This window comes from Penicillium manginii, assembly GCF_028828005.1.
Source record: "Penicillium manginii strain IBT 31320 chromosome Unknown utg000004l:1.0-7231830.0:1.0-7236170.0, whole genome shotgun sequence".
NCBI lineage: Eukaryota > Fungi > Ascomycota > Eurotiomycetes > Eurotiales > Aspergillaceae > Penicillium > Penicillium manginii.
Genome location: NW_026643105.1, coordinates 427,772 through 441,886, shown reverse-complemented (window position 1 = coordinate 441,886; position 14,115 = coordinate 427,772). Strand labels below are relative to the sequence as shown.

At 48.4% G+C, this 14,115-nt stretch overlaps 5 protein-coding genes across 5 annotated transcripts; 4 read left to right on the top strand and 1 right to left on the bottom strand.

The window, feature by feature from the left end:
* Nucleotides 1–1,426: 1,426 nt before the first annotated feature.
* Nucleotides 1,427–2,969, top strand: N7533_003868 (uncharacterized protein; the record flags this gene model as incomplete). The annotated part of the gene is made up of 2 exons (XM_057100518.1): nt 1,427–1,586; nt 1,720–2,969. 2 exons carry the CDS (start codon nt 1,427–1,429, stop codon nt 2,967–2,969), a joined length of 1,410 nt encoding a protein of 469 aa, XP_056960148.1.
* Nucleotides 2,970–5,215: 2,246 nt separating this feature from the next.
* N7533_003867 (CVNH domain-containing protein) lies at nt 5,216–5,608 on the top strand (the record flags this gene model as incomplete). Its single annotated transcript, XM_057100517.1, has 2 exons — nt 5,216–5,348; nt 5,418–5,608. 2 exons carry the CDS (start codon nt 5,216–5,218, stop codon nt 5,606–5,608), a joined length of 324 nt encoding a protein of 107 aa, XP_056960147.1.
* An 856-nt stretch (nt 5,609–6,464) lies between these two features.
* On the top strand, nt 6,465–6,942 carry N7533_003866 (uncharacterized protein; the record flags this gene model as incomplete). Its single annotated transcript, XM_057100516.1, has 2 exons — nt 6,465–6,496; nt 6,636–6,942. The coding sequence occupies 2 exons, from the start codon at nt 6,465–6,467 to the stop codon at nt 6,940–6,942; spliced, it is 339 nt and encodes a 112-aa protein (XP_056960146.1).
* A 983-nt stretch (nt 6,943–7,925) lies between these two features.
* Nucleotides 7,926–8,268, bottom strand: N7533_003865 (uncharacterized protein; the record flags this gene model as incomplete). The annotated part of the gene is made up of 2 exons (XM_057100515.1): nt 7,926–8,102; nt 8,176–8,268. 2 exons carry the CDS (start codon nt 8,266–8,268, stop codon nt 7,926–7,928), a joined length of 270 nt encoding a protein of 89 aa, XP_056960145.1.
* A 3,119-nt stretch (nt 8,269–11,387) lies between these two features.
* Nucleotides 11,388–13,764, top strand: N7533_003864 (glycogen [starch] synthase; the record flags this gene model as incomplete). The annotated part of the gene is made up of 4 exons (XM_057100514.1): nt 11,388–11,849; nt 11,930–13,292; nt 13,366–13,561; nt 13,620–13,764. 4 exons carry the CDS (start codon nt 11,388–11,390, stop codon nt 13,762–13,764), a joined length of 2,166 nt encoding a protein of 721 aa, XP_056960144.1.
* Nucleotides 13,765–14,115: the final 351 nt, after the last annotated feature.

The following is a 14,115-nucleotide window of genomic DNA, read 5'->3' as shown; positions in this document are numbered from 1 at the left end:
CTTACCACTTCTACCTTCCCACGCCTTGTTTACACTCGCTGTATAGAGCAACCACTTCCGGCGTTTTGACTTTTGTATAACCCCCCTTGCGCTCTTTCCCGATACTGCCTTGCATCCTTGGTGTCCGTTCTTTATTCCCCTAACGACTTGTGATTTTCTTCCTGGAGGAACCGAGACCTGGAGTTTTGATCTGGAGTAATAATCTTGTTTCCTGGAATACTTTATGCTGTTTATGTTTTCCTTCTCTGCATGTCTCTGGGAGCTACGACAGCTTACCGTGTATGTTTCATGGGAGGTCCTGACGACAGTTCGGTCGGACCCGGCCCCGATTTTGCCTCTTTTTCTTTCTTGATAGATAACTTCATGGGTGTTATTGTCATTTAGCTGCACTTTTCTTTTTCTAACCCTCCTGCTTGCTTCCTTGCATCGTATGTAAGGGAGGGTGGAGCTGTGCAATATGTTCCTGGATTTTCAGAGTGAAATGGAAATATTCCCTCTATTTATTTGCTTCACGTTCAAGTTGTTTGTAGTAAGTACTAATCATTGTCACAGTGGCAGATGGTTGGTGTATCCATCTAACCTGAGACTTCAAGTTCATTCATCGAACAGACATTGTGAGGATCCTAGTTTAAAAGCCATCCATGGATGTATGGCAACTATTCAAGTCGTTTCTCCAACTCGCTACTGGTAGTAGTTAAAGTTCTAGATAGACTAGGTGGGTCTGTCTGCCCCGTTTCCACGGTTCAAAGGGGGCCGGTCGCTGTCTGATTCGAAGGTTCTTATAGGTGGCTGTCTTCGCTAAAGTCTAATATACTTTACCAATAACCGCCTGCTGGGTACCAAATGTTGTCTAAAGGATACTACAGGACACTACATATATTCAGGATGAAATAAACAGATATACCCTAAAACCAATTACCATCACTACTACTAGCTGATATCTGCCGGTGCTAGTGCTATCCAGGTAGCCCTGGAGTGTGGTACTGTAAATATCTAGAAGAACGCCCGAAAGTGACTCGGAACTCCCACTTCAGCTGATGGCCAGCTCATCACACACTGATATTGAAATTTGAAGGGCAGATTTAGTCAGTGTATTAAGTATAACTGTGATATGACATAAGGCAGATATGACGGAGGCTGGGGAATAGTCGTGTTTCCTTGAACTTTTCAATGCGGGATGACGTTGTTTGTGAAAATGACAGGTTCGTGCACCATAAGCAATAGGGCTAAGCAACTCACGACATGTCAACCTCTCCACCATGGCACACGATTTGGGCTAGCACGACGTCATCTTCAGTCTCTATGGCTGATATAAATTAATCATCTCCTTAGTCTGCGCTCGGCACTTTTGCCTCCTGTGGATCCCTGTTTTAATGATATCAACTCCCCCACCTCCGTCCAAACATAACCTGAATGTCGTACCACGATGATCGCCGCTATGGCGAAGCCCATGATTACAACCGTGGAGATGCTGCAGATTATTATGATGAACACCCCGATAACCGGCGATACGATGCACGACGCGACTCGGACTATAGCTCACGACAGGCACGCCGTCCACGACACGAATTTCGACGTCGGGCATCGTCAGTTGGTGCGGAGCCTTCCTATCATCTAGAAAGTCGTTCCCAACGAAACTCATCTCGCCCATACAAAGGTTATTATGCGTCGCTCGGCTTGAATTTTCCTGGAATGCTCTGCTGACAGGAAGACCTGTAGAGTCTGAAAGGCCCAGCCGCTCATCCCGCCGTCAAAATCGTCGCCAATCCACGAGCGAGGTCTCGAGAGCAAATGGCGACCAAGACCAGCATCGTAGCCGTGATCAAGGCGCCGACGACAGTAACCGTGACCAAGGCCACAGCTTCTTAAGCGGCACGGGTGGGCAGCTTTTAATGCATGCTGCGCTTCCACTCGTAGCCGCCGGTGCTGCAGAGGCCTTGCGGGCGCGCAAGGAACCCGGAGAATGGAAAGGCGACAAAGGCAAGCATGTTCTGACGGCAGCTGTCACCAACGGATTGGTAAATAAGGATCCAAGCAAGCCTCAGAAACACCATATCATGGAGACTACACTTCGGGGCTTACATGACGGTGGCCCTACCCGTGAAGAGAGAGTTGCGCTTCAGCGTCGGGTTGGCGCAAGCAATACATCGAGCAATCTTAAAAAAGTTGCTGTTGCAGGTGCAGTGGCCTTTGCGGGAAAGGAGCTCTATGATCGATATGGCCGCTCGCGATCTCTGGGACGAGACTACAGCGATGACCGTTACAGGTCGAGCAAGCCCAGTCAGAGTGTCTCGGATGATTGGCACCGTGGAGTGAAGTCTCCGGACCATGAAGAATACGATGATCGGAGAAGCACTCGGTACAATGACAGGGATAGTCAGTCCAACTATTGGGGAAACTATTCTACTCGCGACCACGACTCCAGAAATGGGGATTATAGCTCTGATGGGTATTCGGACTCGGATATGGAAAACAACTACCACGAAGATTATTACGGACGACAACAAACCTCTCGAAATCCGGCCCGATCACGTTCCTTGAACAGGTACTCTGATAACTACTCACGTCGGGACTGGTCGAGCTCCGAGTATGATTCCGATTTGGGGGATAGCTCAGATGAAAAGAAAAAAGAAAAGAAAATGAAGCGTGATATGCTGTTAACCTCCGGCCTCGCCACTGCGGCAACCGTCCACGCAGCTCACAAAGTCTACGGTTCAATTAATAAGCGCAAGCAACGCATGGCTCAGCTGGAAGATGGCGAGATCACGGCCGATGAGGCGCGCAAGGAGCGCATTAAAGCCAACACGATTGATGCGGCGAGTATCGGTCTTGCTGCTCTGGGTATCAAGGGTGCGTATGGAGAGTGGAAAGAAGCGAATGAGAAGCGTAAGGAGGCTGAAGAGTTCAAACACGAGCGTCTTCGTCGTGGAGTGAAACGTGAACTCAAGCGCAATCGCAGATACTCATGACCAATTGTAAGAGACGCAGTATGATGAGAGCTTTATTCAGCACTTGGCATTGATTGAGGCGTTGTGAAATGTTAGTTATGAAACTTCTACAAAAAGTAGATACTATCTTGGTGATATCTGGTCCGCTTGGCCACGAGCTTCGTAAAGAATACATTCGAACTTCGCAATGTAAGCAGTGATAACATCGGTATCTTGCTTCACATGGAGAAGGCAATTTTCAGTCTTCTGAATGGCCCTCAAAAGTGTGTTGCACGCCTGTCACTGAGTCACAGATAGGTATACTAGTAGTATCATCTTGGGAGCCAGGTTCGAAGGGCGGTGCCGTAGCAGACTTTCCGCACCGCGGACTAAACAAGTAATCGTTCGGTACGGGACACGAGAATGAACTCGAAAGGGACCATGGATCTGAACATACCTAGGTATTCTGGAAAGGTCTCGAGATTTGTAGAAAGACGTGTGTATTCCGAGAGAACTAAAACATAACAAGGATCTTGCTCAGCCGCAACGACTTTTCCTCCCCATCCATCTGCATTCCATACCACGTATTTTGCTTAGAATATGATCCTTCCAACATTATCTCTCTATTTTCCCGAATCAGACGCTCCTTTGCGAGACTCTATTCTGTGACCCTGACGTCTTCGACGAGGACTTCCTTTGTGAGCCACTGGAAGAGGTACATCCTTCGGTTGGACTAGAAAAAAGATCGAAACGGAGCCGTAAACGAAGCCGGAAGCACAGAAACAGAAAGCTGCGACGTGAAAGTCTCGCAACCAACGCACTGCAAGTAGCTTGTTCTAATTGTAGGTTGAAGGCATTGAGATGCAATAACTCAGACAGATTTTATTGGTTTCTTCCAAGGTTGGGGTATTAACTACTAGTCGTGAAATTGGAAGTATACAAGAAGCTTCTAATATGATATCTTGCAGCAAAAGCTCCTCTTCTCTCCACCTTTTTCCATGAGTATATTTCGGAAGTACATACTATATTTCCAATCATAGACTTAAGAGACGCTGGGTTATACTCCAGTGTCATCGTGGGCGCTTCGCCATTGATTTTACTCGGAGCAATTTAAATCCTTCACCTCCTCCAGCCACATACAGACGCATTTCAATGCGGCAACAATCGTAGCTGTACATATTGCATTTCAGAGTACCTAGTAAGGTATAACTTCAAATTCGGGTCAAATGACAGTATGTACTAGTAAAAGTCATACTACTAGAAATATCAGAGGACAAGGTGAAATGTAAGTGCCCATAAGGGCTCGTCGATTATAAGATGCACTGGTCTGATGATATTCAAGTTTACCTAGTATGTAGGTAGTTGGTTATGGCATAAAATGTTTGCTAGGGACAAATTAAACCAAGCACTGGCAGCGAATATTGTCAATCCCGAGGTCGTAGAAGAGGAGAGATCAAGTTGAATTCTGAGGTGGGGCATTTCATGATTTTTGGGGGCCTATACTCTACAGAATTTTATGTTATGCTTTTAGGTATACAAGAATTGTGAAGATATCCATTAAAGTGAGACATTAAACAACAGCGAGCCCGTAAATATTGATGTTTGTGGCGATTGCGCCACGAAAGGAAAAATGCCAAGACGCCAGACAGACAGGGCTGCATAAAGGCCCCCATATGATGAGCTGTACCCAGGGTATGTATTCCCTCCAGGCACCAGCATTTCTGTGTCTTCCGAGCAAACTGCTAGGATTGAAATCCTTGGCATACAGACACAGTGCAACATCACGCCTTGTTTGCGTCTGTGGCTGGAGACCACGACTGGGGCTCCATCCTGCGCCACCATGATGGCTTTCGGAGATTACCTTAGAGTATAGAACACTCACCGATCGTATAGGCGGGCTCTACGAGATCATAGCCAGAAACTTCATATTTCATATCAAATGTGCTTGACACTTAAAGATGAGATTATTCTGGTTCGAAATGAAAAGCCAGCCATTGCTTACAAAGAGTGGAGTGGTTGTTTAGTACAGTCTTGGGGCTTGTCCTCCTGTGCATCCAGGATCCTCTTGCCCCGCTTGTACCAGCTGCATCCACCCAGCCCATATCGACATGGGCATTCGGTAACAAATGAATTGGGGACATGTGTTGGACAAGAACTTGGGCTGCAGTGGAATCACTTGTCCATGGCCAGAGCGTGAAACTGGAGTCTATAAAAGGGCCTTACGCCTCCCGGCTTAATGGGCATATCAACCATCCAAATACCACTCATCACATAATACTTCAGAAATCATGAGTTTCCACCTTTCTGCTGTTAGCTTTGAGCTAGAAGATGGCCATATCCTCAAGGCTGTACTCCATGATTCGGATGGCGAGGAGCAAGAGTCTGAGCTAGACCTGAACGCATATATCGGCAATAATGATGGTAAGCTGCCCCTCACCTTCACTGATACACTTATACTCCATGCTATTATGATCTAATAAGACCTCTCAGGCTCATTCGATTGGGGTGGCGAGAACTTCCACGACAGCGCTGAGGATGTCGAGCTCCACCGCGAAGGGGACGATGAGCTCCCTATTCTTCGAGCTCTGTTGGGGAATGTTGAGGGCGAACAGGTAGAAGCGAACGTGAACCTTTCAGAGCGGATTGGCAATGACAACGGGACCTTGATCTTCCAGGCATAGATTAACACTTAAAGTGATAGTCAATACACATTTATACTAGTACTCCATCATTCCTATAAGTTCTAGTGCTCAACACATGAATGATTCCATTTCTAGACCGATACAAAGCATCAGTACTTAGCATTACCAGGCTAGTAGCACTCTTGACCTGTAAAGACTTCCAAGGGAGAGGTCCTTGCTCTCATTTAGAGAAGGTCCCATCAGCAGTCCTGCTACTAGGGGGGCTATGTCCTATTACAAGCTTTGCCCGTGAATACGGGCGTAGACGGTGACAGAGTAAAGGCAGCCATACGTTGATACTCCATTCCTGAACTATAATGATAGAGGTAGTGCTTCACCTCTGCTCGACTTACCTAGGTACCCATTTCTTTTTCTCATCATCCAATCCATCTCGAACCACTGCCGCTGAGAGTTAATAGCTCATCGAGGCAAGTGATTCGATGCTACGAATGGAAGCATGGACTTTGGATCAATCTTAGGAACGGGCCGTGTTTGTACTTTCTAAAAGACTGAAGAGGGCCAGGGTACTTCCCGGAAATTATCGGGGCCAAAGAGAAAAAGAAAGACTACGAGAGAGGGGACGGTGAGAACTAAGCCAAAGAGAATGCTGCTATAAAAGCAAAAGGATCGACGGCGATGTAATAATATAAAGCTCTCAGGCTCTTGATTCCAATTTCAACTTTCCTTTCCTTCTCTTGGATCGGTTTGTATGGACAGTGGGTGTTTTGCATGTCATAAAATGAGAAGTAAAGCTCGTAGAAAACAAGCTTCAAAGAAGTCCGGAGGCACCCGCGGAGGCATTTGCCAGGGTCCAGTACTGGGGAACTGGGCGCCATCAATAAAGATCCATCCGTTAATGGGCGTTTTCCACTTCCGCTCTCCAACCAGGTACGTTGGAGCTACTGAGATCCGACCATGAAGGAAAATCCAGCCCCTGCCTGTCCATAAAATATGCTCCCATGTGAATGGGTGGTCTTTCTGGGATTGTGGTTCATCCCCAGGGCGACTTTGTCCAGGTTATTTTTAGGGGAATTTCTGAGGTTCAGCCCATACCAAGTAAGGCCACTCTGGACAAGAAAGCCGAGAGACATATTGCTGAGAGTTTTGCGCTCCAGTTATTGGCCGTCGGGGATATTGTAGCTGAGGAGGTTGTATTAGGGGAAATTGAGGATGAGAGATATGTTCTCGAACTAGCTGCTGCTAGGCAAGTTGCCGCTGGAGGCGCTGCAGCTCGAGACGTCGCAGCCGTGGACGTTGCCACTGGACAATTCGTTGCCGGGAACGTTGCTACGGAGGGGTTGCTGCTGCGTAGCTTGTTGGGCAACTTGCAGTGAAGGAAATGGGTGATAGAGAGGATCCTCTCGTGTAGGGTATGTTCTCTGAGCATATGCCTGTGAAAATTGACGATTTTCTCCCCGAAGAACAAGAGCAGATATGAAAGGTCTCCGAATACGAACACCGTGTAGCGGATAAGAGCCAGAGGCAAACCGATAAACGTAATCCATCCGACGCTGAATCGTACTAGTACGATGCCGGTCCTGAGTTATTGGCTGTGGGCGTGGATTGGGTATGGCTTGGCTTTCTTGCGCTTCCTGTGCTCCCTGTGCTCCCTGTGCTTCCTGTGCTTCCTGATCGGCCATCGTGACGGTGGTATTTGGATTGATTCTGGTCAGCGATTAGAAGTCAGAGTTCTGAGGTGAGGTGTGAGATGTGAGAAGTTCCCTAGTGTGAATGTGTGATAATGATATGGGCGTACCTGCCCACTCACCATAAAAAGCGTCATCTCGAAATAGCATCAAAGCTGGGATTCAAAGTGCGGCTAGATGGAGATAAAATGATCTACGATAGCGTTTAGTGTTTTGAATGGAAAAAGTCTCCATCAGATAAACTATTGATATACTTGCAGGGATAAGGAATCAATCAGCAACTTGAAAGCCCAAGTAATAACAAACCTGCAGCTTTTGCGGAATTATGATGTATGAATTAGACTGCCTAGTAATAAGAGCTAGTGGACACAAGTACTATTATTAACAAATACCTACCTACTAGTAGGCACTTTAAGACTTTGGTAGGTACTGCATTACCACAGCAAGAGCTATGGGTGTCATTCCGACAGAGTTCAATATAATACAGTATTCTGATATTCAAAGCCATGCTATATCAACTAACAAGCCCGAAAAATATCCACTAACTCCTCAAGGTTCATGATGCGTAGCTCGTACCGCTTTGCTCTTGCAAAGCATACACCCTATCAGAAGGGGTGTATATCCTGAACGACGATTGTCGCTGAAATAATTGTGATGAAATCCCAGCCATTTTAAACACCCTGGGCACCGGTGCCCTTGTTCTCGCCGAGGGACTTGGGCTCGTGGCCGCCCTTTCCACTGCCGGAGTTGCCAGGGCCAGCGTGGCTCAGACCGGGGAAGACGTCGCGCTCAGAGCCAGTCTCGGCGGGCATGGGGGCGACCTTGGAGGCACGGTTGACGGGGGCATCCTGTGGGGTCATATTAGAATTGGTCTTATGAAGTGTCAAGTATGAAGTGTTGATGGTGGGAATAAGAACATACAGTGGCACCAACGCCGTGGGCCTTGTTGGGACCGTTCTCAATAGGGTTGTCGCTCTGAGGGATGCCGTTGTCGTATTCTGCGCCTCGAACCATTGTGAATGTCGACTAAAGAGTATAGATGGAGATGTGAAAGATAGATGCTGGTCGGATGTTAGAGTTGATCTATTCCCGACGAGTGGAGGTATTGCAAATTCGAACCTTTGGAGAGAATTGAGAAGAGTTGAAGATAGTAAAAAAGTTAATAGAGATGACTTCTTCGCAGCATATTAATACCTGACCGTCGAGACCGTGAAACTTGACACCATCATGAAGTCATGTCTCCACAATGACTTCATCGCCGAATGCGCACCGACTGTTGGTCGATGGGAAGTATCAACTTTTTTGAACTTGGCAGAGTGGTTCAAATGAGTTGGAATGGATCGATTACGCATTGAATCAGAAGTATGTTCTAGAAGAAATGGTTGTTTCGAGAGAATGATGTGCGGGTTTCAAATTTGGATGGTGTCACTGCGCTGCCAAGCTTGGTTGGCCACTCCTGCAGCAGCACAACCAATCTGCAAGTTGGCTTGAGTATACCAACTAGCATATATTCTTCAGTGATACGAGAATTTTAAATCCGATCAAACTGTTACCATTCGTGGTTCTACTATTCTGACGGCTTAGCGTGTAACTGAGTTTGCATTATGTAGTATTTGAGAAAGAACCATTGGGACCGGCCCAGGGCTGAAATTTGACTCTCACGATAATACACGAACTATGAAACAAGTAGGGAAAGCCATACCCTACAAGAGGAAAAATAAAAATGAAAGATCATTTAAAGATGAACGGCTAGTCTGTGTGAAAGGTTGTCATTCTTTCTGACCAGAATTGTCAACCAAACCATGAACGCACTACTCCCGCCTGAAAACGGGCTGTAAAAATCAAGCGCAGAAGAATTCAGTAATTAATTAGTGCTACTATGTTCTGTCAATTTGTGTGAATTTAGAAGGGCGAGGAACGCGACTTTCTCGAAAGAGACACTGGAGAAACCAATCAAAATCTGGAGGATACTCCTGTTGGTGGGGATTTGAGTCCGAGCCAATGGTTGCCCCGGCGTGATTAAGCGGAGGGGGAATCGCACGCAGAAAAGGTTCGTCAATCTCTGCAAGTGGGCGGATTATTGAATGTTCATGCAGTGGACTCTCTGTAAATGAGAATACCCCATTACTATGCAATTTAGGCGAGACAGATCTAGAAAGACCGTGGAATAAACCTCCTAGACCTAGGATCGACGATCGCTGGCTTCCCATACCTTCAATTATCTGCGATGTCCTATTCGATTGGGTTTGGAATAAGGGTATCCAGTCATCAATAAATTCAAACGGCATTTCTCGAACAAGACCGCGTAGCGTGAATCTCTCAAAGAGTAGCCCTGGAAGTTCTGGTGGCTCTGGTAGGATGATTGGCATGGAAACAAGACTTACTGCTGCAGAACTTTCCGGCAAGCTCTGATTTTCTTCCCAATGTGAAGGGCATGAGAGTGGGAGTTGAGGAAGTTCAAGTCCATTCTTATCAGTGTCTTCAATATCCTCATACTTTACCCCTGGTATATGCCTAGCCGATCGAACCACGAAACTAGGATCGTGGCGATTCCACTCTTCCCATTCTGACACAAATGGTTGGTATGATCTGACGGTCCTTTCTTCTTCGCCTTCGCTTTCTGAGCAAGAGAAATGGCAGAAACGGCGACGAACACGACGAGCGAGCCTCTTAAGGAATCCAAATATAGTGTTTTCCGGGTGGTGATGATTAGATAACATGAATCCAGAGCGACCCCGAGGTTTCAGCCTGTGCATTTTCAGGCATAGTGAATTGGGAAAGGGAAGATGAGAAGGCGGAGGAGAAGTGAGGATCGACCAGGTATTTATGGACAAGCAGAGGAGAGCGTGATAAAGAGGCTCATTCTGGTCATTTCTTACCAACAATGCATTGCAGGGACAACCGGGACACGGAAGTTGCCGAGTACTGACGATTGGCATTGTTCGAAAAGTGATCGAGAAGGGAGGAGAGGCCGAGATTGGGACTCTCGGATCAAGTCGTCTCTTGATCTAATGATGTGATCAAAGGGCGAAAGGCAGCCCTTTATGAGAACAAGGTACAGAGTGTTCCGTGCATAGTCGGAGATGTTTGCTAACGAGTGCTTTGAGTTTGGGTAAATGCGGGTGAGCTAGTTCTCAGCAGTCTTGCATTTTCTGTGCGACAGACAGGTCCAGGTGACCAACCGGAGGAAGGCCGTGATTCGGGGGGGGCTTGTCCGGGGGCACCAGTCAAGAGACAGCGGCGCAAGCTCATTGAGAGGTGCAGCGGCGAGTGGGAATTCGCGCCCGCAGTGGAGAACCTTTTTAGATCCATGTATGATGTCATCGAGCCAGCTTTCCCCGGAGTTTGTTGCCCGCGTATAGTGAGTGGCACACCATGGCGTCTGCACGAGGACAATGTACCAGAGAATCAATGGCTTGAGAAGGGATCTGAGATGGGGGCAATGGTATGGAGTACAATGATCGACGAGGTCGGGCCGAGGAGCTTTGATCGCTGGAGTGCAGTAGTGTGATGGCACGGGCTGTAGTGGAGGTGCAGGGTCGAGTGCAGTTCAGTGTGGTTCAGTGTGAGTGTGGAGAGGAGATAGGCATATTAGAGCAGAAAGGAGAGTAGACAGCAGAGAGGAGAGGAGAGTAGAAGGGAGGATAGAGAAGTAGGTAGGATAGAGGATGAAGATGAAGAGAGAGAGAGAGGGAGTACCATGTTTCCGGACAGCCGCTGCCAGGTCCGCCCGGTTTGAATGCGACGCTAGACCGTTTTCTGGCCGCTAGCTTCGTGATTTCTCCCATCTTCCTGGTTTTTGGTCTTTTTGGGTCTATTTTTCGCCCTTTTTGACTTCTAGGCCGTGTCAATTCAATTTGAAATTTTCCTAAAGCGTTGGGGGATTGTGGAGGCTAGGGGAAGTACCCAGCCAGCACCACAGCAACAGTCTCTCAGCCAGATCTCTCCCCCGCACAGACCGGTTCCCCCCCCAAGCTCTCCCCCTCTCTCTCCCTCCCCCTCCTCTCTTTTTTTTCTTTCTTCCTCAACCCTCCATCTTTTGAAATATCTCGTCTTGAGAGTAATTTGTGCTTGCTTTTGCACTTGCACTCGCACAAGCCTAAGATCTGATTGATCCATTGATCCAATCTATCATGGCGGACGAGAACGGCGGCGAGCCCATCAAGCGCGATGTGCGCAACCACATGCTATTTGAAATCGCCACTGAGGTCGCCAACCGTGTCGGAGGCATTTATTCCGTCCTCAAGTCAAAAGCACCCGTCACAACTGCCGAATATGGTGAGCGCTACACCTTGATTGGCCCTCTGAACAAGGCCTCGGCCGCCGTCGAGGTCGAGGAGCTCACTCCCTCCAGTCCTGCCATGCGCGAGACCATCAAGTCCATGGAGTCACGCGGAATTGAGATTGTCTACGGTCGCTGGCTGATCGAAGGTGCTCCCCGAGTGCTTCTCATCAACACCGGCACGGGATACCGATGGCTCGACGAGTGGAAGGGCGATCTCTGGAATAACTCCGGCATCCCGTCCCCAGATGCCGATCACGAGACCAATGAAGCCATCGTCTTTGGCTACATGGTCGCATGGTTCCTCGGCGAGGTATGTAACCCCTTGCAGCAGCAGATCTCACACTCGCTGCCAATTGGTGGCCTAAAAAAAACTTAACTGACCGTCCCTAGTACATTGCCCACGAGCGTAAACGCGCCGTTGTCGCCCACTTTCATGAATGGCTAGCTGGTGTAGCCCTCCCCTTGACCAAGAAGCGTCACATGGACTTGACCACCATCTTCACCACCCATGCTACTCTCCTTGGTCGCTACCTCTGTGCCGGCTCCGTCGATTTCTACAACAATCTGCAACACTTTGATGTAGACGCCGAGGCCGGAAAGCGCGGCATCTACCATCGCTACTGCATTGAGCGGGCTGCTGCCCATAGTTCCGATGTCTTCACTACCGTCTCTCACATCACGGCATTCGAGAGTGAGCATCTGCTCAAGCGGAAACCCGACGGTGTTCTGCCCAACGGTCTCAATGTCAAGAAGTTCTCCGCTATGCACGAGTTCCAGAACTTGCATTCGCAGGCCAAGGAAAAGATCAACGACTTCGTGCGCGGTCATTTCTACGGACACAACAACTTTGATCTGGACAAGACCCTATATCTCTTCACCGCTGGTCGGTATGAGTTCCGCAATAAGGGTGTCGACATGTTCATCGAGGGTCTGGCCCGTCTGAACCACCGCTTGAAGACCAGCGGCTCGGACACCACAGTTGTTGCTTTCATCATTATGCCAGCGCAGACATCGTCGCTTACGGTTGAATCTCTCAAGGGCCAGGCTGTGGTCAAGTCACTCCGCGATACCATTGAGAATATCGAGAAGGGAATTGGTAAACGCATGTATGAGCGTTGTCTTTCCTGGAAAGAGGGCGACAATATGCCCGACGAGAAGGACCTGATCACTAGTCAAGATCGCGTGCTGCTCCGTCGTCGCTTGTTTGCCATGAAGCGCCATGGCCTACCCCCGATTGTCACTCACAACATGGTCAACGACAGCGAGGACCCGATCTTGAACCAAATCCGCCGCGTGGAGATGTTCAACAATGAATCCGATCGGGTCAAGATCGTGTTCCACCCCGAATTCTTGAACTCGTCTAACCCAGTCCTGCCCCTGGACTACGACGACTTTGTTCGCGGTACTCACCTGGGAGTTTTCCCCTCGTACTACGAGCCTTGGGGCTATACCCCGGCAGAGTGCACTGTGATGGGAGTTCCTAGTATCACCACCAACCTTTCCGGTTTCGGATGCTACATGGAAGAGCTCATCGAAAACTCCTCAGACTACGGCATTTACATTGTCGATCGCCGTTCGAAGGGTGTGGATGACTCTGTCAACCAACTCACCGACTTTATGTATAACTTTACCTTGAAGAGCCGCCGTCAACGAATCAACCAACGTAACCGCACGGAACGACTGAGCGACCTGCTGGACTGGAAGCGAATGGGATTGGAATACGTCAAGGCGCGCCAGTTGGCTCTGCGAAGAGGTACGGTTTTCCCTATTTCCCCGCTTCCCCTCATTTTGTCCCCGAAGGCAACCCGCTGACCCAGATGATATAGCTTATCCCTCTTCGTTCGAAGGGGCGGAGGACTACTTCGACATCATTGGTGGTACGGATCAGAAGATCTCCCGTCCGTTATCGGTTCCTGGTTCTCCCCGGGACCGGTCTGGCATGATGACTCCTGGGGATTTCGCATCTCTCCAAGAAGGTCATGAGGGTCTCAATACTGAAGACTACATCGCCTGGAAGCTTCCGTGAGTACCAAATTCCATCTCCTATCTACTGCAATTTCTCTTAGCTAACACCAATTAGTGAGGAGGAGGAACCTGATGACCACCACTTTTTCCCGCTTACCCTCCGGACTCGGAAGGCCGCCGATCGCCCCCAGTCCCCACTGGACAGCATCTCGATCAATGGGGGCCACGAAGCGGAGGGCAGTCCCCCGGCCAAGGCCTAGGTCGGAACTGGACCCTGCGCTTCGGAATTCAACGTGTGGGCCACGTTGGAGGTCTTATCTAATATCTGCTCTTCTCTGCATTTGGAGTCGCGTATTTTTGTTTCCTTCTTTTCATTTCTTTCCTGTCCTCCATTCTCATTTCCATTTCCTTTCCCCTCAATCATCCCGAGTACTCGGACGCATCCCGTCCATACTGTTGTAATTGTCTCTATTCACTCCCATGCATTTGGAGCCATGTTTTAACCGAATTTGAGAAATGTTTATTATGGGTTATGATTTGTTTTTTTTTCTCGTAATTGATAGCTGAGCTTGTCCAAAGTATGGCATGTAATATAGTTATCACCTAGGTAG